Genomic DNA, 24,820 nt, shown 5'->3' on the forward strand with positions numbered 1-24,820 from the left:
GGATGATGAAATGAATAACTTAAGAGATGCACTGCTGTTACTGCTATTAAATCAAATCACTGGTACTTTCACTATTTTTATTACTAAAACGACTACTAAAAATTGTTTAAAATATTTCTAATTATAATAATACGACATTATTATTATGCATACTTTTTCCTATGGTGATATCACCACATTCTAACCGTTTACTATTTAGACATCAAAATCATAAATACTTAAAATCAATTGAAACTAAAATTTCAAATAATATAGCGCTTTGACATTTTTATAATTTCTAAATGTTTTATGTGACAACATTACTGAAATCTACAGACAAACGAGTCAAGCCAGTTTGTTGATCTGTGCTGCCCTCTGCTGGTCAGTTCTCAGGGAATAACAGGATTTCAAAATCTATTATGAGAGTAAAATAGGGCACCTTTTAAAACAATTCGAACGATACTATTTGGAAATATACATATTGAAGTAAGTTTGCGCCAACACAAAAGTTCCTCAGATATTGTGACGTATAAAAAGCGACTACAACAACATTTCCCGACATGCACTGTACAAGTTGCCATAGCGCCACGTTGGTTTACAAACAAATATGGCGCACAGCCCGTCTCGTGTTTTTGCTGCAGTCTCAGCGACTGCTGGTGATGTTTACCGAGACGAAAACGAATCGGTGTTCTATCAGGGCCGCAAGCAAACACCTTTACACATTCAAAGTAACGTGAGAGTGGTTCAGGTGACGGGCTGTGCGGAGATATCGTTTCCTCCGGACCGCGCGACCGTTTCCATCAGCGTCAAAAACAGTAAAGAAAATGTTAACGACGTGACTAACAGTGTTTCGCGAAGACTGGAATACGTACTACAGACTGCGAGACAGCATGACGTCAAGGTGCTAACTGAGTAAAATTTGTGTATTTCTAAAAAAAAAAAAAAAAATTAAATAAAGAACAAGCAATTCCAGTATCTTGTTTCCAAACAGGAAGAAAACATCACTGTGGCCAAACATTTACAAAGAGAGGAGGAGCTCTTCCACATGCAAGCTGAGGTTAGATGGATAGAGGTGGCTTATCTTGTCAGGTTATATGTTTGCTCTTTATTTATCTATTTTGTCTCTGCAGGTGCTTGTTGTGTTTTCAGACTTTGAGAAGATGCAGCATGCACGCTCAGTTTTGATTGAAAAACTAGACAAAAGCGTGTGTGTTGGTGACCCTTACTACAGTCACAGTGCCGAAAGCCTCAATTTGTTAAGGTGAACAACGTCAGTCTTCATGTAAAGCTCCACTGTCCTGAACATCCATCTGCCATCTAAAATGAATTAATATTCCTGTTTGTAATGATTTGAATGCAGGCGGCGAGTATGTTTGGAAGCAGTGGACAACGCTCGACTAAAAGCCAGCGAGGCGTGTGGCATTCTGGGACAAGCTCTGGGACGCCCGCTGCTTGTACGCGAGGAGGAATCACGAGAGTGGACCAGCGGCCAGCATGAAGTCACTGGCTCTCCTCTAACACTACATCAGAGGACTGGGCTTACATTAGTCTCCGTTTCTTCACGTGTGTTTGTGACCTTTGAATTGCGACCGAAGGACAGCAACAGGAGGACATTTTGAAGTTTTTCTTTAGCAATAATAAAATTACACAATTTTTTTCCAAGTATCTGCTGACTAAACCTGTTAACACAGTTCTATGAAGTGAGGACCACCAATATTCACAAAAGGGCCTAAAATAAAGATACCACATGTTCCTACTGATGTTTTAAATAAATAAATTCCCCAATCCAGAGTATATTGAATAGCACTGTGTGCAACTCAAAAGGTAATTCTAAAAACTTGGTCCGAACCAATTAATTGAGCAGTACTCAAACATACTGGTAAAATCATATTTGCATGTTAGAAAACACTGTTGAAACCTGATAGTCTAATAAATGAGTTGGATGAACCTGTGTTTGAATAGGGAATAGGCTACATATAATGATGATCGATAATCGTATAATGATGCATGTATGCATCTTGCACGCATAACAGATGTCATATTTGTTTGGTTTCTAAAAATTGTTCATATTTCTAAAAACAAAAATTAGAGGTCTATAAGACTTCTGTTAATTATAGTGCCATACATTATGTAATTATAACTATATTAGCAAGACAGGGCAGACTTCTTTCATGAATCAGAATGCCCCTATGTTGCTTGTTATAGCTGGTAAAATAATGTGAACTGTCTTCATATTCTCTTACTTACTCTTGGTGATTTTATGGCCATCTCTTTCCATACACGAGACTTGACCATGAATTTTCTTGGCAATGATTTTCCGGGGTAGGTATAGGCTCGGGACTCAGACACACACATTCACATGTCAATTTAGCGTCTCCAATTCACCTATACTGCATGTTTTTGGATTGTGGGGAAGACTGGAGCACCAAGGGAAAACCCACACAGACTCAGGGGAGAACATGCAAACTCAACACAGAAAGAAATATGAAGGAGAGTGTTTACCACCTGCCCTGGTAATAGATATATATTCTTGCATGACCTAAACAAATTCATTTTGGAAAAAGCTGGATAAAACATAGGGTTTATAGCTATTATAAAAAAAATTATAATAAATAACAGACACAGCTGGCAAGAAATGTGAAAAAAAAACAAAAAAAAAACATGAACACAATATCAGGATATTATTAACAAAGAATACAAGTAGGCTATATCAAAACAGCAGACAAGAGGCTTGGGTACTGAAAATGAAACACAATATAGGCAGGTGAATATAGCGACAGGTGAACTCCTACCAAAAAAGCTATTCGATCACTGAAGCTGTCAGATTGACTGAATAATAAACCTAGTTGGTCAATTCGTTAAGCCTAAAATGTGTACAGCTTGTATACTTGTTGGACGTTTAACAAAAACGCGAAAATATGTATTAAACCACACTGATTTAGGCGTCATTATCACGAACCTGTGCTTGGGCGACAAACAGCGAGATATTGACAACCACATGCTCTCAATTAACATTTTAACAAGCGTTTGAGAACAACACTACTCTTATGACTACTATTTATGATCCATCACTCCAAAAACATCTCACTTGAGGAAAAACACGCCACATACCTGCATCTGCCGAGCACGTGACGATCACCGGATCCTCCCGCGTCTTCTTCACCTTATCATTTGCTTTAGTTCAAAAATATCTCGATGTATTACTATTACTATTATTATTACTGTGTTTTAGAGGAGCACTGTCTAAACACACTCTACTCGGTGGCTCCCAAGATATTATGGGAATTACACATAGACTGATAGACAACTAAAAAGACAACATTTCGAGAAGGCATATTTTAAATAAATTAAACTTTAATAATATATAAGGGTTGTATTTATGGCTTTACTTTGAACACTGTTTATTACATTCTTAATACTGTTTTACACAACAAATCCTTATATTTTGTTCATCTAAATAAATAGGCTATCATATTGACATCTAAATTCATTCATATCCTGGAACCCATTTGAGTCAGATCAACATGCATGCATTTTGATCCAATGGCATATTATAAAAACATTTAATAGTCTATCATTTCGCTTTGACATCAAAAATAGTCTCTTGCAAAATCTTTTAAGACATTTATCTTTTAAAAAATATATAAAAGCGACAATAAAATTGCATTTGTTTTTTTTAGTTCTTCAGTTTAATAACTAAAATTGCTCAGTGTAAATGCATATGGGTTATGTAAACAGGATATACTATCTCTCAAATTTACTTGCCTCCTTTTTTTCATTGCTTTAAAAGAAGAATCAATACTGTCAGTGAAGAGTAGCAGGCATCATGTCTGTGATTCCAGGTGTTTTTAAAACTTCTTGGTGTATAACTCCTTCAGTCGTGAGGGTAGATTTCTTGCAACCATTCCTCCATAACAAACTTTTCCCCATCGAAGTGTGAAAAATATTTCTCTAGAGTAGGAATGTCCGGCTATGGCACAAGACAGACACACACACTGATTAAGATTGAGACTGATTAAGTCCAATAACCTAAACAACTTAGAAGAACACAAAAGTTAAAAATAGGGAGGAAAAAACAAAGGATTTCTCTGCACCTCAAAGCCTTGTAAGAGCTTCACGTTATTCTGGGGAATGTATCCGATCAGTAGTGATGAGGAATCAGGCCCACTGAACAGAATTCTGTAATGAGGACTGTCCTTGGCTCTCTCCAGCTACACACAAATACACATTTTTAATGGACTACTGTTATATTTTTGTGGTTATGACCGTGTTGTTTTACAAACCTCTGAGTCTGAGAATCTCTTTCTCTTGATCCACTCTGGCGGGGCTCGAAGTCCTGCATCCCAGCCCACTATCACCCCAACCATTTTATTCTGTGCCTCCACGATAACTTGACCCACACGGTGCAGCACGTACGCAGGCCTGGGGCTTCGCACCTCCCTTGAGACTGATTACATATAAACACGTCATCTGTCATGTTCTGTTACTTCTAATTTTCCATCAAACAAACTTTAAAGACCAGATTAAATGACTTCTGTGAGATTATTCAGAGAAATGACATGTAGGCCTACCTCCAAAGTACCCTTGCTCATTATCATGCATCAACAGATCGATTGCGAGCGCTTCTTCCAGAGTTGGGAACTGTTCCTCTCCCTCTCCGAAGGACCTGTGACACAACATCCCACCTCAGCATTTGAGGGATTCAGAATGACTTTAAAAAAAGAAAAGAAAGAAATTGCATAAACTTACGGTAGTTTAGGAATCCAGGTATTTAGCCAGTCCACCCAAGCAGTCGAGTTCAAGTAGGATCCTCTCATGGAGTCCCATGTGTCAAGGATGCTAAATATGGAATATGGAATGGAATATTTCAAAGAGTGACAACAGCCGCAGCCTATTGAACATTCTGTCTCTTTTATTGAGAGATGATGAAGTACAGTACAAGTCACACATTTTAAATGATCTAAAAGCTTAAATTTCTTTTGTAGACAAATATTAATTTGTAAGAATTTCTCTTCAAACCTAGACTAGTAATGTCATTTTATAGTTAAAATTACTTTGTCACTCTACATGACCATTTAAATAAACTGAAAAAGAAGCTAAAATTGGTTTAAAAATAGTTAAAAGGTTAAAGGAGAACTCCGGTCAATTTTAACATTGAGCTCAATTTGTTTGTAAATTTGGAGTGCTGTCAATACAGAGAACAATGACAAAAATCGGTGTTGCCGACACCGTGTTATCCTCTTTTTAAAATTTGCACCCTGTTGACTTCAATGGAGCAAGTTTTAAACCTGCTTTTAGCCTCTTAACATCCTTGATGTGTCATTACAAGTGCCCAGCCATGTGAGTGATTCCTTCAGAGTGAACACGGTGAATCTGACTGCAGTAGATGTGAAAGATATGAATAAAAGTGATGTTAATTCAGCCAGCGCACATACCTGTATTAAAGGGATAGTTCACTTTGAAATAAAATTTTGGTATGTTTTAGCTTACCTCAAGGGCATCCAAGATGTAGGTGTCTTTTTTTCCGTAGTAGTTTCAATTTTGATATTTTTAGGTCAAACCGTTCTTGTCTGACAGTCATATCATGTAACCTCTTGTAACACAGCCACGTCCAAGTGATCTGAGGGCGCGAGTGCATCCTAGTGTGTGACGTGTGCGCAGACTGGTGCATAGATATATACACTAGATGTCGCCTTGTCTACGGCAGTTCATTGGAACGAATGTTTTTAATGCGACTTCTAGTGTGTATATATCTATGCACCAGTCTGCGCACACAATACAATACAATACAATATTTATTTATAAAGCACATTTAAAAACAACCAAGGCTGACCAAAGTGCTGTACATAGCAGAGAATAAAATGCAGAGCAGTACAGGACGAAAAGAAACAAAAGAAAAAATAAGCAGTAATCGTATCAGAATCAAGGAGCATCAAATGCAAGAGAAAACAAAAAAGTCTTTAAAGAAGATTTGAAGATGATGAAGCACACGTCACACAGCAGGAAGCGCCCGCGCCCTCAGATCACTTGGACGTGGCTGTGTTATAAGAGGTAAAAACGAGATAAATACTGTTTGTTTTCTCACACAAACCGCTCGTTTCGTGTCTTAGGCCATCAATGTGTACTTACGATGGGGAATTGTTTAATTTGGACGATGGGGAATTGTTTTAATTTGGACTCTGTGCATGCTCTTTGAGGGGGTGACCATAGACCTGCATTATATGACTGACAGACAAGAACGGTTTGACCTAAAAATATCAAAATTGAAACTACTGCGGAAAAAAAGACACCTACATCTTGGATGCCCTTGAGGCAAGCTAAAACATACCAAAATTTAATTTCAAAGTGAACTATCCCTTTAATATTCTGTTTTCAGTCGAAGTCCATAGTAGTCGATTGTCGAGTTCACGCACGTGATCATAGGTAACTAAGCAATAGTGGAGAACTCGACAATCGACTACTGTGGACTTCGACCGAAAACAGGAAATAAATACAAGAGCACTGGCTGAATTAACGTCACTTTTATTCATATCTTTCACATCTACTGCAGTCAGATTCACTGTGTTCACTCTGAAGGAATCACTCACATTGGCTGTGCACTTGTAATGACACATTAAGGATGTTAAGAGGCTAAAAGCAGGTTTAAAACTTGCCCCATTGAAGTCAACAGGGTGCAAATTTTAAAAAGAGGATAACACGGTGTAGGCAACACCGATTTTTGTCGTTGTTCTCTGTATTGACAGCACTCCAAATTTACAATAAAATGAGCTCAATGTTAAAATTGACCGGAGTTCTCCTTTAAAGAATTGTTGACCACCTGTCATACAGGCAGTTAACCATGTCCATAAATTTTTTTTTTTTTTTTTTACGATTTTAGGTTAAAACTTATATGAATGTACTTTAACGTTTAAAAGTTTTGGGGTTGGTAAGATTTTTAAATGTTTTCGACATACATAAGATCTTATTTATTTGATCAAAAATATTAAAAACAGTAAAAATGTGAAATATTATTACAATTTAAACTGTTTTCTATTTAAGTATATGTAATTTATTCCTGTGATTGGTAAAGCTGAATTTTCAGCATCATCACTGTGTCACATGATCCTTCAGAAATCATCCTAATATGCTGATATGGTTCTCAAAGAAACATTTCTTATTATTAGTTCTTAAAGAAGGTTTTTTGTAAAAGTTTTTACTGTTACTTTTGGTCATTTTTTCGCATCGTTGCTGTATACAATGCGATTAATTTAAACACACACACATATCTATTTGTCAAACGCACTGTCCTATCTCTTGTTTAGTGTTTGCGTGATGCGTGTTCACCTCTGCGTGGCGATGTGTCGTTGTGCCGCGTTGCCGCTCGTCCACCTGGAGATGAGATACTGCGCAGGTAAAGCGGACAGCAGCAGAGTCAGCTGCAAGATCACACCTGACGTGATTTGAGGCATCACTGTACATTTAACATGACAGAGATTTCACATCACTATACATGAGCACAGAATGTCACTGTTGTATAGGCCTGTATGTGTAGGCCTACTCTATATTTATTCTCCAATAGGCTATTTCTTCAAAACATTGCACAGTTAAAAGTACCTTACCTTATGCAAGAACTTAAGTGAATAAGCACTGAATTCAGTTCACTATTGTCAGAGATACTATTTTTATTTTTAACTTGATAACAGGAAGAGCTCGCCGAAACTCTTAGCTTGTTATGCGTTGTGTGAGCATTGTCTTGAAAACTGAATATGAAATTTACATGCGGGCAGTTTCGGTTTGGCACCTGTGCCTCCAAGTTGAACATTAGTAGGCTACTATTAGACAGTGCGCGTCCAATAGCGGCTGCCCACGAGAGAGGTGTGTGTACAAGTCTCGCGCCGCCACGTCAGGGAAGGACGCCCCGCGCGCATGTTTGGTTTTGTAAGCCATATATCCTGAATCAAAACACACCTTTTTCAAAACTGTTAACAACACCGTTTGTAGTAGACATTCACATAAACAAGTCTGGTTTGTAGCATAGCCTTGGTGATTTAGTAATTTTTATTTTGTGGTCATAGTTCTGAGTAATGTGTTATAAAAGTGTATTTAGCAGTTAAGTTTTTCTTAAGATTTGATATAAATGGGAATATTCATATGTATATCAGTGCATTCTAAAAAAAAATAAATGAAGACAGCCTTACATTAAGTGAGCCTGTTTTAAAAAAAATATTTTTATTTATACTTATACCAGTTTTATTTTTTATTTCCATTGTACATTTTCCTAGCAATGAAAAATTAGTGGTTTATTTCACGCGCAGTTCCAAATAATGCACGACAGAGGGCGCCACATCTCCATGAAATGGTTTATCATCAACCATTCAAATTTTGTTTATTTTTAGTTCTCATATTTTAGGAATGGTTAATAATATGCATGTAAGGCACCAATTCTATTAATATATTATATTTCACTCCACACAATACAGCCTATATAGCTGAAGAAACACTGTCTAAGTTCTGAATTCGCAAAAGAAATTACCATGTTTTGTTTTTTAAAAATAATTTATTCATATCTATGACTTTTTCAGGCCTGGAAATCACAATTGTAAATTTTGCCTGATACTTCCAGGTTTCCCATGACCAGATTAAAGCAAAAAAAAAAAAAAAAAATTGAAAGAACAAGAGAGTTTGTGGAAACACAAATGTTTATTTCCTTAAAATATCAGTATGAACTAATGTGACAGCAGTACACCCTACACATACATTCTATGTAACGTCTTTATTTACACTTTTTCCTTTATATAAAAGTATACAAACTAACATAGAAAGACCTCTCAGTCTGAGGATATAAGACCGGAGAGGGGAAAAAAGACCCTGACCCCACAAACATGACTGTACCTTCAGATTTAAAAGACCGGAGAATATACTAACATGCATCCATCTTTGATCTCCCCTCTAAAACCTGTCACCGATGTCACTTCCTGTGCAGTATGGTGGTAGTAATAGAGGGGTCGTGAGTCAGATATAATACAGTTTTCATGTAGCAACAGATTATAAACACCAGCTCAATAAAACATGGGGCTTGTACATTAACACAAATACAGAAATGGACTCAGACATGCGTCAACTGCATATAAAACAGCCACTTTACCAAACAGTCTCGTACATAAACTTCCACAACTAGACACATTCAAAGGCTTTGGTTCATCAAACCAGTTTTAAAGCTATGGGCTGGATTAGCTCTGTCGTAATGGATGACCCAGACCACAACTGCTGAGAGTACGCAAGAACCTACAAAATCACATGGCAACAAACCAGACTGAACGCCTCCCTTATAAAGGAGACTACGCTGCATATGTGAGTCCGGACATTAAGGTGGGATACGCTACCTTAATTCTTCAGTTGTACATCACACAGACATGTACGTACACACACACAAAAAGTCAAGGCACATTAAAAAAACACAGAATACGACATGCACACTGCCTCTTGTGTGATTCGCTGCCCTGTGGTATCTACTGAGTCGATGCATCAGAATGGGGAATATCAAACACAGTGTTTCAATGTGATCAGGCAAAAACAAATGCTAATGAAATGAGCAGTTCCCTATTAATTCAATGAGTTTACCTAATACAGAAACAGAGGATGAAACTACAAGTAGAGTGTTGAAAAGGTGAGGCAACGAACGTCGCTACACACGTACTAATAACTCTGTCTATAGTGGTTTGTAAGAGCATACAGTGCCGACAAAAGTATCTGGACACTTGAGAAACATCTAAAAATGTATTAATGTCATTGCATTAAATATCAAATTGTCAAACTAAGTGGCATCTATTCTAAAGAAAGCAAAATATTTGGACACTTTCTGGTTGTTTAACATGTTGGTAAATAATATCCACTAAAAAATCTTCTCAAAGTAGGGCTTGTCGTTTGGATTAAAGAATAAGTGTAATTTTATTCAAATTAATCTAATCACATGATTTTCTAATGAATTAATCAAAGTAGTCACAAATAACTGCACTTCTGTTCAAAGGTATGTGTCAGTAAGTTTAGTTTTTTTTTTGGACAATGATAAGAATTTTACTTGAATAGCAAATCTGCAAATTAGAATCATTTCTGAAGGATCATGTGACACTGAAGACTGGAGTAATGATGCTGAAAATTCAGTTTCACCTTATAATATCAATTCACAACATTACTGTTTTTACTGTATTATCGGTCAAGTAAACGCAGCCTTGGTAAGCATAAAAGACTCCAAACTTTAGAACAGTATTGTATATTATTTGTTGAGAAAAGCCTCCAAATGAAGGTTTTGCTTAAGACACTAACATATTAAAATTTGTTTGACTGAAAATGTCTGCATTCATTTTTTAAATGTTTTAAAAATTCATAATTAATTCATAATTATTCATCATTAATATAATGACATTCAGACATTTTAAAACTGTGGCTTTAGTGCTTAAACACTTTTTGTGGTCACTGTATTTTTAAGTCTTGGTTCTAGTAAGGAATCACAGTGCATTCTGGGAGCCCGAAAAAAAGGGGAAGGAGTGATGTCACTATCTCTGTCACTAACACACACACACACACACACACAGTGGTCATGTGGAGATATGCTGCTCACTAATCTCTATCCCAACAATCACAAACATCAATAACACGTTTGTACTGAATAAATCAATACGCCAAAGCATCAAACACTCTTTCTCTCTCTCTCTCACACACACACACACAAATTGGGGAGTACAAAGGTTCAAAGTATGAAAAGGCACAAGGTATTGCTAATTATATAAAACCATGCGTGAATTACCACTGCCACTGATCTTGTCTTGCAGAGAAAGACTTTAAAAAGACAACACGGGAAATGTATGAGGTCCTTCTCTGCACTCCTCTACAGCTTTACAGCCACTTACACAATGATCTGTTAAAAATAGATTTTTTTGAACAAGTGTTTGATTTGTTGCCCTTAGCAACAACTGTGTAAAAACAATGCATAAAATTAACAATTTAAAGAAACAAGACAGAGTAAAAGCTCAAGTTATTTCACACTCTCTCTCTCTCACACACACACACTCAACAATCCTCACATAAGTGCTTTCTAGAGAGATGAAATCAGGTATTTGGATTCATAAGACTGTGTAAGTACCTTTCTTCACTGGCATTCAAATATAGTGCATATGAAAATCAGTATTAAACTGCATTTGTGATTTTTCTGTGGAAGAAAATGTTGAAGTTGGGGGATGTCAAGGGGCCGTGACTCTGAAGTCACCAAAAGAGTCAAAGATTCAAAACGTAATAATCAATTTAGAGAATGAAAGATTCAGGTAATCATGAGTCTGATAGCAGCAGGAATGGTTCCCCCTCCCCAGCGGGGTGAGGATAAGGGGTTGTGTCGCATAGGACATGCAAAGTTGGCATTGTTACCAGCCAATAAGGTTGGCTTTGGCCTTCTCTGTGAGCTTGCGGACTCTCCCCTTGCTTGACGTGCCGAAAGTAATGGAGGCATCCTCAAACAAAAGCTGTCTTTGCTCTTCCTCAGAGTCTTCTTCGTTATAGAAAGCTGTCCTTCGGCCTTGGTTACGCGTTCTCATCTGCCCTTTCGAGCCCCCATCCTCTCCCATATAAATGTCAGGCTCCTCCCTTTGGGCGGGGCTTGGCGCAGGGGGCGTGGTCTCTTCAGTGCCACGCCGACTGCTCCTTCTGAGGGTTTTGGGGCTTGAAGGAGGTGGAGTATCTGTCGATCTGGTGATTCGTGGTCTGCCTCGTCGTTTCGGACTCTCTGGAGTCACCACCCCTGAATCTGAAAGACTACTGTCCTGGGCTGTAGAAGAAGCCCCGCCCTCATCACCAGTAGACAGAAGAAGCTCCTCCTCTTGGTCGGAGTCTCTTCTTAGGGACTCCAGGTCTTTCTTGCTTTTCCTTCCTCTCTTTTTCCCAGAGGCCTGGGGCAATGGGGGTGGCGGTACCACTACTGGCGTCTGTATTTGTGCGTCTGATCTGGGTCTGCCCCGGCCTCTTCGTACCACTCCTACAGTCACTTGACTATGACCATTCAAATGCAAACTGTTCTGAGGCGGAGAGTTGTGATCCACGGGACCTAAGAGAGAAGAAGCATATAAGTACACATTTACATATATTCATTTAATATATGCACCCTGGGAATCAATCCCATGACCCATAAGATCCACAGATTTCCAATGACTTCACATGGCTGTGATGTTTGTTTGTTAAATTAAATTTGGACTAATTTTATTATACTTTTAGCTATAATTAAAGTGTAACTGTGCGTTCACACCGCCACCGGCGAGAGCCGGAAGTGGCCGGAAGTCATTCATTTTCAATGTGAGCCGGCGGCGAGCTCTGGCGAGGCGCGTCTTGGATAATAAAACATAATATTATTATATTATGTATATATTTTATGTTATAATAAAACATAATTTCACCTGTAAATCAGCTAAAGTATTCCCAGTTAAGTATAACACAGTTTACCATGTATAAATCCACAGATTTTTTTTTCTGCATTAGTGCAGAAAGTATATATATAATCGTTTCTCAAAAAAATGAAATACACTGCAAAAACAACCAATGTTTTCCCAAATCATTGCAGAAAATGAAAGAAAAAAAAGTTTAAATGCATGCATTCATTCAAAAAAAGATTAATCAAAATCAAAATCAGTGCAGAATAAAAGAAAAAAAAATTTTTGGAAAAAGTTTAAATCTACAGAAAAAAGCTCACTGATACCTTTGGGTCTGTAGTAGAGCTACAGTAACTTCAGTGTTTGTGCATGTGTTGTGGGTTTCGTAATAACGAAGATGGAATGTAGACGTATAGTTTTGCGATTGAAAGAGCAAAAAGGAGGGCTAAGAGACGAAATCACCTACGACAACTTGCAGTGCTACATATCATTGATAAGAATCGCTGAGAAAAGAACACAACACCGCAGACAAAGTCGACAGGTAAATGGCATTAACGTTAGTTTTCTGTACGTTTATTGTGGAGTAAACTGTGCGTTTACACAACTTTTTAAAAATGGCGGGTGCTGTTTCGTATGGCCTGCGTTTGACCAATCAACGTACACTTACGTCACTGGTAGTTCCTATTGTGCTGGCTTAGACCCTACTCTGAAGTAAGAGCTAATTTAGTGCCCCAAAAGGCGTTCCTAGAACTAAATTCATTCCCAATTCCTGGTGAATACTTCCGTTATTAGTTCTAGGAACTATGAAAAGGTTCCTGTGGTGCGGAACTCCCTCGTGTAATAACATCAGCTTTTGACAACATATAAAAATAAAAGCTTTTATCATCGGCTACTGACCTGGTGTGAGTTTAACAGGTGTCCGAAGCTTCCTACGAGACTCTCTGGCCCCGCCCTCATTGCTGTGGGGAACCGCAGAGCGCTCGGTTTCCCTGGAGACTCCAATGGAGTGAGAGTTCTGGGTGCGGAGGACTCTGGAGGAGGGCTCTGCCACCTTACAGGGGGCAGCGGGAGGGGGAGGAGCTGACTGTGCAGGGAGTGCATCTGTGAGTTGGGTTCCAAAGCGAGCCGAGCTGCGGGTCCGACCAGGGACGACAGGAGGCTCAGCCTTGCCGTTGATTTGTGGATGTGTTTGCCGTAAAGAAGGAGCCCGGGAAGGTCCAGCGGGAGTGGGCGGAGCTGCATTGTCTGATCGAGGAGCAGAGCGAGAGGAGACCCGCCGCTTCCTTTCTGGACTGAAAATCAGAAAATAAAGCAAATATTTTATTGTTTACGTTTTTTAAGTTGAACTTTTCTGAAGAAAACATGTATGCAAAGTGACAAATTCTAGAGCATAATATTCTTCAATGACCAATCAGATGCTGTCTGTACCTCGAGGCGGAGCTTGAAGGTGAAGAACTCCTTCTCCTCTTCACAGACTGTCTGGTCAAGCGCTCCGTGTGCAGCCGCTGACGGGTGAATCGCTCACTCTGCAGACTTTGAGCAGCTTTAAAATCGGTCAGGATCGAACTGATATGTTCTTCAAACAGAGCGGACAATCGCAGACTCATGCTGTAGATCTGAAAACACAAAAACACACAAGCAAACAAAAAATTAACTAGTAAATTAACTAGATGAACTGGTTTGACTGAGATTACAATGTTTACTATGAGATTACAATGGTTACTATGTTTACAATATGAAATGATAATAACTGGACATGATCTCATACCCTGGACTTTTTGCTGGGTGTGTAGACTTTGGAGTTGCTGAAGATCAGTCGTACATCTTTACAAAGATCCATGGGAGTGTCATACTCTCCTGCTAACAGGCGGTTCAAGACAGTCCCAAAGTCCATAGGAGTGTCCACAATGTCCAAGTAGTCCTGAGAGAGGTATTTTTGATGAACAGGGCATATAAGCAGACAGTGCACTGCAAAAAATCATTTTCTTAATCAGTATTTCTGTCTTGTTTTCCAGTACAAATTACTAAACATTACTAAACATAAACTAGATATGCTTATTTATGCTCCTGTTCAAAAGTTTTTGAAAGAAGTCTCTTATGCTCAACAAGGCTGCATTTATTTGATCAAAAATATTATAGAATTATAATTTAAAATAACTGTTTAATATATTTTAAAATGTAATTTATTCCTGTGATGGTAAAGCTACATTTTCAGCATCATTACTCCAGTCTTCAGTGTCACATGATCCTTCAGAAATCATTCTAAATATGCTGATTTGGTGCTGGACATTTCCTATTATTATCAATATTTTTCCTGTTCAAAAGAACAGCATTGTTTTTTATAAAAAACATTATAAATATTTTACTGTCACTTATGATCAATTTGTGTCCTATCTTAATAAAAGCATTAATTTATTTCTGACCCCAAACTTCTGAACGGTCATGTATATAAAATTAATATAACAACACTTTTTAAGAGAATATATCTTACGTTTTTTTCCCAACCCCATTGCAACTTTTTGTTTGTTTTTTTTGGTTTATGATTAAGAAAAAACAATTTACCAAATATTATATTGTTATTAATTTAATTTGTTTTAAAGGGGTGGTTGATTATGATTTCACTTTTCTAACTTTAGTTAGTGTGTAATGTTGCTGTTTGAGCAACATCTGCAAAGTTATGACGCTCAAAGTTCAAAGCAAAGGGAGATATTTGCTTTTAAAGAAATTGCTTTTCAATATCAATATGCAAACAATATATTGTGCATCCCAATTCAATACTGCCGGTTCAGTTTTATTTGCGACTCACTTAATAAATTGTAGCATGAAGTCAGATACGAATTTGGCAGTTCTGACAATGAACGCATCTGGTTCACTGAAGGTTTGAGCATTGTGTTCGATGTAGCGTAAAATTGCTTTTTAAGTACTACAACAAACGGCTGGTAGGGACTACACGTCATTCCTCCCAGGTCTGTGACATCACTAACCCCAAAAATGTACATAAAACCCGCACCCGGAACAAGATTTATAGATTATCAAGACAGAATATGCTAATCAATGACTAGACGATAACTACACATAAGCTACATAAATTCATCAACTAACCATTCAGAAATGTTGTCACTTCTTCTTGAGTCTCTCCATCTTTCTGACTCCGGTTTGAACATAAAAGGCTAAAAGTTTTTGAAATTTTCAGGACACAAGCTCTTGAAGCTCCGCCCCCTGTGCTGGGAGCAGCAGCTCATTTGCATTTAAAGGGACAGACACAAACGGTGCGTTTTTGCTCACCCTCAAAAAGTAACAATGTATAAACATATCTGTGGGGTATTTTGAGCTAACACTTTACATACACACTCTGGGGACTTATTTTACTTCTTGTAAAAAGGGCATTATACCACCCCTTTAAGGACTTGAAAGTTTTTACTGGACAACAAGACAAAAATACTGATTAAAAAAAAGATTTGTGTAGTGTGTGTGTGTGTGCGTGCGTGTGTAAATACATTGTGTATGTGTAGTTGACTTTGTGTTACAGTATTGCAGAAATCCCTAAAAAAATAGCAGAAAATGTACACTTTGCACTTTACAATTTTGGTTTGTCTAAAATTAATACATTTTTATATGTCAAAAATAACAATAACATGAGGTCTGAGGCCGAGACTATAGCATCCTTCATAATTCCCACCCGATGCTATAGATATGAAGTACAGTTCTGTTTGTATGTATTTTCTCCATGTGTCTGTGTGTTACCGGATACTCCTCCAGATCCACAGGTTGTCTGAAAGGCTCTGAATCTTCACATTGAAAGATGAGCTCCAGCAGCTCTCTGCAGCGCCCCTTCCAGGCCTGAGGGTCTGATGTTGGTTTACTGCGCAGACTCCTCAGGATGGGCTGCTGCCGCTGCCTCTGAAACAGAACAACACTCTCGATTAGCCATGATGTGCATGTATGTTACTGACAGACTTAAACAATTCTTGCATACATAATCAATCCTGTTTTCTCTGGCATGGTTAGAAAGGTAAACAATCACTTAAATGTACACCTTCTTATTGCGGCTAGATGTACAAGGCGCCTCATGCTCTTCATCCTCATCTTCATCCTGATTTGGGGAAAAAAGTGTCAAAGCATGTTACGCACTGACATAAATATACACATTTACACTTCCTGAATACCAAGTGCTTGCAAAGCAGCAAAAGAACAGTTGTTAAAGGTACTGAAATAATGTATTAAATCCCGTTCAATGAGTGGTTATGAGTGTGTGTTTCAATGACACTTACATCACTTGAATCTGAGAAAGCAGTTTTCTTCATGCTGTTATATAGTGAAATAATATCTGTACAACTTTGGTCCCTGAAGAACAAAAACAAAGAGACAGGAAGTCAAAAAGCATGTATGACTTTAAACTAAATGCCGATAAATATTTTTAACTAACAAACAGCTAGTATTAAAATGTATACTATTTTGTCTGAATAAATTAAAAGAAATCAATCTATTTATTAGCTACAATGGAATTTAAGCATTACAGCATTGCAATACAATGCATGTGGAATAATGCATATTTCCATTTGAGACTTCCTAAATAATACATTTAACAGTGTTAAATCATTAGTGTTTTTAAAGAATAAAGTGAGCATGAAATGATGGCAAAAGCAATATAAATGTAAAAATAAAGAAATTAAATATCCAATATCAGACGATACAAATGAATTAAAATACTGATACCGATATCAAAAATCAATATGCAAACAATATATTATGCATCCCAATTCAATACTGCCGGTTCAGTTTTATTTGCGACTCACTTAATAAATTGTAGCATGAGGTCAGATACGAATTTGGCAGTTCTGACAATGAACGCGTCTGGTTCATTGAAGGTTTGAGCATTGTGTTCGATGTAGCGTACCTCCCACATCAACGTCGACATTCGCCTGACAAAAACACCAGCAAACAACAGATGCACATATAAATTCAATATCATCTACATTAGTATACACTGATTTTGGAATAAATCAAGTGTTGGATTGTCTTGTCCATTCAGAGTTCATGCTGACCTATAGAAACGGTTCTCTAGTCTTTGTCGGATGGTGCTCAGATCTGTGACGTAAGCAACCACGGTGCAGTACGTTGGATATGCTTGCAAGTCCACTGGCAATTCAAATGGTACAGCCACATCTGGAGGAGAAAAAGAATCTCAGTTATATCTAGGGTTGAGTTTGTGGTGCTTGCATTATATTGTTGTCTTTTAATATTCATGTGGTGTGACGTGGTTTGTGGCTTTATTAACATCCATGTCACGCCAAGACCGGTAAAATACCGGAATTGCCACATTCCACGGACAAGAATTTGTTATAATGCAAAATGTTACATAAGGTTTATATTATGTATATTACATCATGTATTTTAACAGTGTCGTTCAATAAAACCATATAATTACTTGCTTTTGATACTTTATTTTAATCAATTATTATTGCCTCATTGTTATTATGTATTTTAAGTAATTTAAAAGGCTAATATTCACTTAGGTCTAGTTTTATTACAACAACAACAACAAAAATATTAGATTAAACGTCAAAATAATCAAAAGACTATTTTTTCAGTCATATATTTCGTCATTGAAGATTTCTTAAAAATAGTGTTAAAATATCGTCTCGTCCTCATGAACCCAATAACGTGTATCGTCTCGTCTTGGGAGCTAAGGGTAGCCCAGTCACCCCTAATTATATCCCTTTAGTTTCGGACACAGCCATAGTAAGGCTTCTCAGTTATCATGTAATGCTAAATGAAAAAGTCATACCCAAAGTGCAAATCTGGTTGATGCCCCTGATGATGCGTTCACACTCTTCATCACGTGTGCGTGAGCCCCACTCTCCTTCTAGGGGCTTGTACAACAAGGCCTTCTGCTCCTCCTCAGTTAGAGGCACACTCAGGCCTAACTCGTCAGGAAATACTGCTGCAGACAGACAGAGAAAATAAGATGGAGGAAAAGAAGAGACAGACAATCACAGCTCAGTTTGTATTGGTAATTAAAACAATGCCAGCTGGACATCAGAGCAGCAGATACTCTTGATGGTTGCCATGCCAACTACCACGTTTTTGTGTGTGGGTCAGGTTTTGCCTACACTGTGGGGACCAAATGTCACCACAAGCACAGTAAAACTCCTGCAAAATATTACTACAATTTTAAATAACTATTCTATTGTGATATATATTAAAATGTAATTTATTTCTGTGATGCAAAGCTGAATTTTCAGCATCATTACTGTGTCACATGATCCTTCAGAAATCATTGCTGATTTGCTGCTCAAGAAATATTTCTTATCAATGTTAAACACAGTTGTGCTTATGAATATTTTTGTGGAAACCGTGATACAGTTTATATTTAGGATTCTTTGACAAATACAATGTTCAAAGATCGTTTATTTGAAAAGTTAATCTTTTGTAACATTGTAAAAGTCTTAACTGTCACTTTTGATTAATTTCAAGCATCCTTGCCTACTTAAAATATGAATTTCTTTTTTTTTTCTAGGCAAATTAAAGGACTACAAAAACAAAAATCAAAGGACTACAAACATCGTAAAATATTAACTGAATCCTAAAATCAAAGTTATTTCATTCTATTGACAGCCGTAGTGTTTATCATACCTTCATTGGGAATCTCTTCCATGTCCCATGGGCTCATTTTTTCTGTATCTCCATTATCCCAGCTGCATCACACAATAACACAAAGCTGTCAACATTATGTCATCTACTATTACCCAAAACACATGTAACACCAGACCACACTAAGCTCACAAAAGATTAATTTCTAAGCCTCCATATAAACCATGTTAAGCCTTTAACTTAAAAAATCAAAGATTGAGTGAAGCTATAGAGCAATTAACATCAGAAAGATTTGTGGGTTTTAAAATTCACTATTTGTTAATGTAGTTAAAAGCAACATAGAATAGAGGTTAATGTAGAACGAATAGAGTGTATTGCTTGTGGCCTCATGGGTTCATGCCTGGTTAAGACACGATGTAACAATAATTGAATTACTCCAGAATGTGTAAAATGTGTAGATGGACATGGATAACTGACCAGACGTTGTAGCACTGGAACAGAGAGTCCGGATATTCGGCCTGATAAGGCTCCTGACTCTCAATCGTGCCAAACCACCAGGCGTCATCTATCACTGCACGGAAACGATCACCTGATAAAATAAATGTGTGTCAAATCAGACATGCACATCAACTCTGTATCAGGAAGAAGCAGTCATTAATAGAAAGCAACAAATGAAGTTATTTAAAAAATACATAAAAAACCCAATTCATTTAGACAATTACTTGAATACAATTTTCTATTAAAATTGTGTAAAAGTGAAAAATACTTTTCATGGAAAAATCTAAATATATATAAATTATTTCTTCAGCAAAAATTTATTTTGTTTAATATAACAAAAACAATGTAACAGAAAGGGCCCATGTGATGACTGTCATGGTCAGTAAGCTTTTTTAAAAAGAGCAAGATTAAATCAGGTCAAATGGAGTGTGAACAATAATGTCTGTTCAAGGTCTAAGAAAAATATCTGAATACTTTTACTTTGACATTTTTAGTCATTACAATCATTTTTCAACATGCATAAAACCACAAAGATGGCATTTATAAGAATTTAGCACTTGCATTTTGAACTAGATTTTCCAAAGATTTATTCTTTTCATCATCTCGAACATGTGTGTCACTGACCCATTTAAACCCATATAAATTAAAACCTGTGCAGAAACACACTCAATTCACACACTAACCTATCATCCAGTTCCTCTGTCTTGCATTATCGAACTGCTGCCGAAGTACCAGGAAGTCGATGACATCAGGCATGTCGTGGTATCTGAGACAACAATAGAAATGCGAGTCGCAGGTTAAAAGCCACTCAGCGAAGATCATTGTGAATAAGTCACCGTGACTCACGCAGACTGCACTCACTTCATAGAGAAGGAGCCGCCCGTCAGTTTGCCAGTGTCTGGGTCCAGGAAGGCCAGCTTCAGACAGCACAGAGTTGGCAAACCGACCTCATACTTGATGCCCACGACCTTCAACAGCTCCTGCTCCTGTAGGCACACAATCATAAATCATTTTCTTTGTTTTATCATGTGTATGAAAAATACTGTGAGGTTAAAATGTATTTATTCGAATACTTACCCTAAGCTCTAACTTGTGCCAGGGCTGTTTTTTAGGATTTATACTGAAGATCTTGTTTTTTTTGGCCATCTCCACGTAAGCTTCATGGCCTTGACGGAAATAATACACCTGTTCACAAACACAACAAGCAGCTTAATATTAACCATGTTTCTACACATCACATAAATACAAATATTTCCCATTTTAATTATTCTTTAGCAGACTGTTGCACTGAGGAATGTGTTTTTTACCTCATCGCCCATCTGTGGGGTGAAGGGGCATCTCCGTGGCATGGTGTCAGTGATCCAGGGTGAGGGCAGCCATTCCTCTAATGTCAAACCCTGGTTCTGCAGTTCAGGTATCCTCTAAATGAATAAATACACATGTTAAATACACTCAGTTCTCGCGCATGCGTCGTGGCGCTCTCGTGAACTCACGTCAGAGGCCCACACGGAAGAAAATTAATAGTTGATTCTCGTCACTTGATAAACTTAAGGTTGAGCCACTGTAGTCACTTGGACTATTTTAACAATGTCTTTACTACCTTTCTGGGCCGGCAGATGCAATTATTAAATTGTGTTCACTTTAGATACATTCAATGCTAGCTATGAAATTATCCTTGGCAAGAGAAAGGAATCTGTAATTTTATTCCAAACATTTTTAAAATGTCATTTCCATGGTTGAAATGACATTTGTTCATAACGGTTCATAAAAAAAAAAAGAAAGAAGAACAGAACTCTCCTGAATGTTGTCAGTGGACACATTCAATAACCTATTGAGCTTGATTGGTGTTTCGAGGGAGTTTAATTTCTAAAAAGGACCACTGACCTTCCGTTTCTCCTTTGGCTTCTTCTTCTTTGGTAGGGCTCCATCTTTGTCCTGCTTTTCTTTCCTCCTCTCTTTCTTGGAGTCTTTTTTCTTCTCTCCATCTTCTTCCGAGCTGCTGGCATTCTTCTTCTTTTTCTTCACGCTGGTCTTCTTGGGCGGTTCGAGGTTTATGCCAGCATCTGCTGTCCAGTCTGAGTAATCGCTGGAGTAATCACTGCAAATATAAACAGATTCGGCATATACAGTATTTGTGGATCTGATTGATGTATGTGTATAAGGACTGTCAGATGAGCACTGTGTCATATGAAGTTTGAGGGCAATGAACATTTACCTTGAGCTGCTGTTATCATCAGGCCAGGGTTCTTTTTCCTCTCTTTCCTCTCTCTCTTCATCTGATGATTCTCTGCTTGGAGGTCTTGCTTCTGTTTCTCCCTAAAAACCAACAGGTATAAAGAGACTGAGGATTACCACACTCTTTTTATGCCATTCCCAGAACACAGCAAGTCTGATGTCACTACTCTGCAAAAATAATTTTATAATTGTGTTTTTTTTTGCAGTGTAAACAACTGGAAAGTATAAAATATTCACAAACAAGCCAGTTCACAGCAAATTCCAATTTCACTAAAAGCAGGAGAGCATAAAATATTCACAAACAAATTTTAGATATCAGAATTACTATTGTCCAAACTGACCAATGACTGCTATTTTTTTTTTAAACTCTCTCTAATCTATCTCACCTCCAAAAAAACAATTGATCTTCACAGTACAATATTTCTGTTGCAGTGTGAAGGAGTTAATTTCATTTTAATGCATGTTTTTCATGGTGAAAATTAAGATTTGGTGTTAGTTGGCACTTACACTGCAGTTGACAGTATGAATCTAGAATACTCGTTCTATAGATTGAGTTCTACAAATGGACCACTCACACTTCTAACAGGGATTTTAACACAACAGATGGAACAATAACACTTCAGACACAGCAGCAATAAAAAAAAGACAATCCCCACAATAAATGAAACAATTTCAGTTTTAAATGTTCAAGTCAACATGAACTCAAAATTGACCCTACGTACGTGCGTAACACACATTCCTGTATAGTGAATGATTACTATATAGCATGGCAATCTTATGGCAGTCTTTTAACAAAAGGTAATAACTTGCACTGCCTCTGAAATGACTTTCCTTTTTGATCTGTCACCAGGCCCTTTTAGTTTTCAACCACCTGTCATACAGTAACCACTTCATGATTCAACTGCTATTGAAAGTCAAATACAGTACTTTTTTCACTCATTGAATATTCTGTTCCTCTCTTAAATCGTCCAGATGTACACTACTGTTCAAAAGATCGGGGTCATTAAGATTTCTTTTCTAAAAGATATTAATACTTTTATTCAGCAAGGATCCATTAAATGGATCAAAAGTGACAGTAAAGACTTTTATATTTTTACAAAAGATTAGCCTTGAAGATAAATCGCACCGTTCTCGCGGCTCTCGGCCTCGTCCTGCTTGCTGCATTCACGTTATTAGTGTTTTTTTTTACTGTTTTTGATCAAATAAATGCAGCCTTGGTGAGCATAAGAGAATTCCTTCAAAAACATTTTTAAAAAATCATACTGACCCCAAACGTTATTATGGGTGGTAACTTTACTACTTTACTATTCCTTAAAGGGACACTGCATGTTTTGACATTACCTCAGAGGCACTGTGTTCTTCCTCGTTGGGTTCACTCTGACGACTCGTTTCCTCCACAGCCAATCGTGTATGGTAGTTATGCTGGTTACCCTGGTAACGGCGCCCCTCCTCCACAGCATTTTCAATAGCATGCTGGTATGAGAAACACAAACTTCAGTACACATACTGAATTTAAATTGCATGTTAAACAGTAGCAACATGTCATCAAGACACATTTATATTGATATAAAGGTTTGGCGGTTTCTGATGCTGCACACACAGTGCATTTATCCAACCTCTGACTAATCAATTAGTGAGGAAGACTAGTTTATCTACATATTTAAATTGATGATCAGATATGATGATTTACCCGGTTTTCTCTGTGGTACTGGCTGTGTAAGCTGCGCCTCCTCCTCTCTGATCTGTAGGTGTTGATTTCCTCCTCCCCTTTAGCTGTACGCCAGTTTTCCTGCTTACTACATTCGCAAACAGACACACAGAAGTGTCACAAACACCTCATCTATGTCTAACTGGAACAAACGGTATTATATTGCAAGAAACAATAGAAAGAAAGAAATGAGAAGGTCTTGTTTGAGTAGGAGGTGTCCATCAGAATTTTACAAATAACAGATATATGAGTTTCAACTTCATTATACATCATAAGGTTGGTTTGTTTTTTCTTCCAGGTTTTAAAAGCCTGATTTGCAGTGTGGTATCAGACTTTTGGACCCCACTGTATTTCTGTGTGGGTTTTACCAAGCTATGGCTGGTGATAGTTCAGGAACGAGGACCCGTCGACTCCACGCCACCAGGTCTCTCTCGGTAGCGATCTCACTGCGCGGAGCGTTACTGTGCATCTGCCGAACACCTTCGATCTGTCCACTCCGTCTCAAACCCACGTTAGGTGGAGAAGAGACTTCTGTGGGAGAACTGACAGATCCTACACACAAATAGACATGCAACGTGCATCAGCATTACTGCCATCAACAGAATCCCAATCACCACCCACCGGTTTATAGAGATCATCTTATGACATATTTATACTTTACAGTAGCGATAACTTTGTCATGGACTGTGAAAAATACAGGCATTCCATGTTTTTAACTGTTGAATGCATATGTGAATGTCTTTTTTAAATTAGCTGTTTTTTGTTCAATAGCACAAAAGTGTTTACTGTGGTATCAAGAATCATGAAATTTCACTGGTATTGATATTGAGTGGTAGCAAACATTTAGTATTGTGTCAACCCTGCTTTTACAAAAAACAAGCTAAAAAACTGAGAGTCCGCATTACCTCTATTGGCTCTGGTGTCAGAGCCCAGTCTCTGGTCCTGCTCTTGCTGTAGTCTCTGGATCATATTATCAAGAGGACTCGAGCCTTCTGCAGCCTGCTGACTAACCACCTGATTCAGCCCTAATTAAGGAAAAAAGACAAATACAGAGACATTTGTTCAGTGACAGATTGTAGGTGTATGTTTGTGAAAGCTGTGAGCATAAACAACTGGCCAAAAATTACTTCAAGTAATAAAACCACAGAAAGGAAATGAAGAGAAACTGCCTGTTTGCGTTTCTTACCTGATGACGTGAGTCCCATCTGGGGTATGAGCTGTTCATCTCTGCAGTTCTCTCTGCCGGGAACCAGTTTCTGGTAGCGTGGCGGGTGAGGGTTTCCGTCCACGTCCACCAGGAATGGCGGGGGCATGAGGTGGGGTGCTTGCTGGGTCTGTTCATCCAGCACAAAGTTATGGGCATCACGGATCAGCGGCCGATAATCAGTGTGGAAGAACATCTGATCTGCTATCTGAA

At 37.8% G+C, this 24,820-nt stretch overlaps 3 protein-coding genes across 6 annotated transcripts in view; 1 reads left to right on the forward strand and 2 right to left on the reverse strand.

Moving 5' to 3' along the window:
- Nucleotides 1-536: 536 nt before the first annotated feature.
- irak1bp1 (interleukin-1 receptor-associated kinase 1 binding protein 1) lies at nucleotides 537-2,188 on the forward strand. Its single transcript, XM_081386319.1, has 4 exons — nucleotides 537-880; nucleotides 971-1,036; nucleotides 1,110-1,240; nucleotides 1,340-2,188. The coding sequence occupies exons 1-4, from the start codon at nucleotides 587-589 to the stop codon at nucleotides 1,596-1,598; spliced, it is 750 nt and encodes a 249-aa protein (XP_081242445.1). The 5' UTR covers nucleotides 537-586; the 3' UTR covers nucleotides 1,599-2,188.
- A 1,131-nt stretch (nucleotides 2,189-3,319) lies between these two features.
- LOC308703677 (uncharacterized protein) lies at nucleotides 3,320-7,878 on the reverse strand. The gene is made up of 7 exons (XM_081387421.1): nucleotides 7,578-7,878; nucleotides 7,303-7,429; nucleotides 4,729-4,818; nucleotides 4,551-4,645; nucleotides 4,263-4,426; nucleotides 4,074-4,190; nucleotides 3,320-3,949 (listed from the first exon to the last, which is right to left on the reverse strand). Exons 2-7 carry the CDS (start codon nucleotides 7,425-7,427, stop codon nucleotides 3,854-3,856), a joined length of 687 nt encoding a protein of 228 aa, XP_081243547.1. The 5' UTR covers nucleotides 7,428-7,429; nucleotides 7,578-7,878; the 3' UTR covers nucleotides 3,320-3,853.
- Nucleotides 7,879-8,641: 763 nt separating this feature from the next.
- The window catches only part of phip (PHIP subunit of CUL4-Ring ligase complex), a 35,278-nt gene continuing 19,099 nt past the window's right edge, over nucleotides 8,642-24,820 (reverse strand). For 3 of the 4 annotated variants that reach the window (XM_081387665.1, XM_081387667.1, XM_081387668.1), the window contains 23 exons: nucleotides 24,590-24,815; nucleotides 24,309-24,428; nucleotides 23,772-23,955; nucleotides 23,386-23,491; nucleotides 23,037-23,168; nucleotides 21,676-21,776; nucleotides 21,345-21,558; nucleotides 20,768-20,881; nucleotides 20,538-20,645; nucleotides 20,322-20,446; nucleotides 20,144-20,226; nucleotides 19,440-19,551; nucleotides 19,005-19,066; nucleotides 18,157-18,312; nucleotides 17,414-17,534; nucleotides 17,165-17,290; nucleotides 16,640-16,712; nucleotides 16,405-16,461; nucleotides 16,113-16,268; nucleotides 14,137-14,289; nucleotides 13,797-13,984; nucleotides 13,266-13,660; nucleotides 8,642-12,049 (listed from right to left, as the gene is read on the reverse strand). In XM_081387665.1, coding sequence (XP_081243791.1) covers nucleotides 11,373-12,049; nucleotides 13,266-13,660; nucleotides 13,797-13,984; nucleotides 14,137-14,289; nucleotides 16,113-16,268; nucleotides 16,405-16,461; nucleotides 16,640-16,712; nucleotides 17,165-17,290; nucleotides 17,414-17,534; nucleotides 18,157-18,312; nucleotides 19,005-19,066; nucleotides 19,440-19,551; nucleotides 20,144-20,226; nucleotides 20,322-20,446; nucleotides 20,538-20,645; nucleotides 20,768-20,881; nucleotides 21,345-21,558; nucleotides 21,676-21,776; nucleotides 23,037-23,168; nucleotides 23,386-23,491; nucleotides 23,772-23,955; nucleotides 24,309-24,428; nucleotides 24,590-24,815 — 3,789 coding nt within the window. In that variant the 3' untranslated portion in view covers nucleotides 8,642-11,372. The remainder of the gene's footprint in view (nucleotides 12,050-13,265; nucleotides 13,661-13,796; nucleotides 13,985-14,136; nucleotides 14,290-16,112; nucleotides 16,269-16,404; nucleotides 16,462-16,639; nucleotides 16,713-17,164; nucleotides 17,291-17,413; nucleotides 17,535-18,156; nucleotides 18,313-19,004; nucleotides 19,067-19,439; nucleotides 19,552-20,143; nucleotides 20,227-20,321; nucleotides 20,447-20,537; nucleotides 20,646-20,767; nucleotides 20,882-21,344; nucleotides 21,559-21,675; nucleotides 21,777-23,036; nucleotides 23,169-23,385; nucleotides 23,492-23,771; nucleotides 23,956-24,308; nucleotides 24,429-24,589; nucleotides 24,816-24,820) is intronic. The other variant, XM_081387666.1, reaches the window with a different exon arrangement.

This window comes from Scardinius erythrophthalmus (assembly GCF_964197995.2).
Source record: "Scardinius erythrophthalmus genome assembly, chromosome: 15".
Classification (NCBI taxonomy): Eukaryota; Metazoa; Chordata; class Actinopteri; order Cypriniformes; family Leuciscidae; genus Scardinius; species Scardinius erythrophthalmus.

Bases quoted from the DNA above. Each gene is read 5' to 3' on its own strand.
- irak1bp1 (XM_081386319.1), top strand. From the start codon at position 587: ATGGCGCACAGCCCGTCTCGTGTTTTTGCTGCAGTCTCAGCGACTGCT. The intron at 1,037-1,109 runs GTTAGATGGATA...TTGTCTCTGCAG, and splicing joins TCTTCCACATGCAAGCTGAG to GTGCTTGTTGTGTTTTCAGA. The intron at 1,241-1,339 runs GTGAACAACGTC...ATTTGAATGCAG, and splicing joins GAAAGCCTCAATTTGTTAAG to GCGGCGAGTATGTTTGGAAG.
- LOC308703677 (XM_081387421.1), bottom strand. From the start codon at position 7,427: ATGCCTCAAATCACGTCAGGTGTGATCTTGCAGCTGACTCTGCTGCTG. The intron at 4,427-4,550 runs GTAGGCCTACAT...ATATGTAATCAG, and splicing joins TGAGCAAGGGTACTTTGGAG to TCTCAAGGGAGGTGCGAAGC. The intron at 4,191-4,262 runs GTTTGTAAAACA...ATTTGTGTGTAG, and splicing joins AGAGATTCTCAGACTCAGAG to CTGGAGAGAGCCAAGGACAG.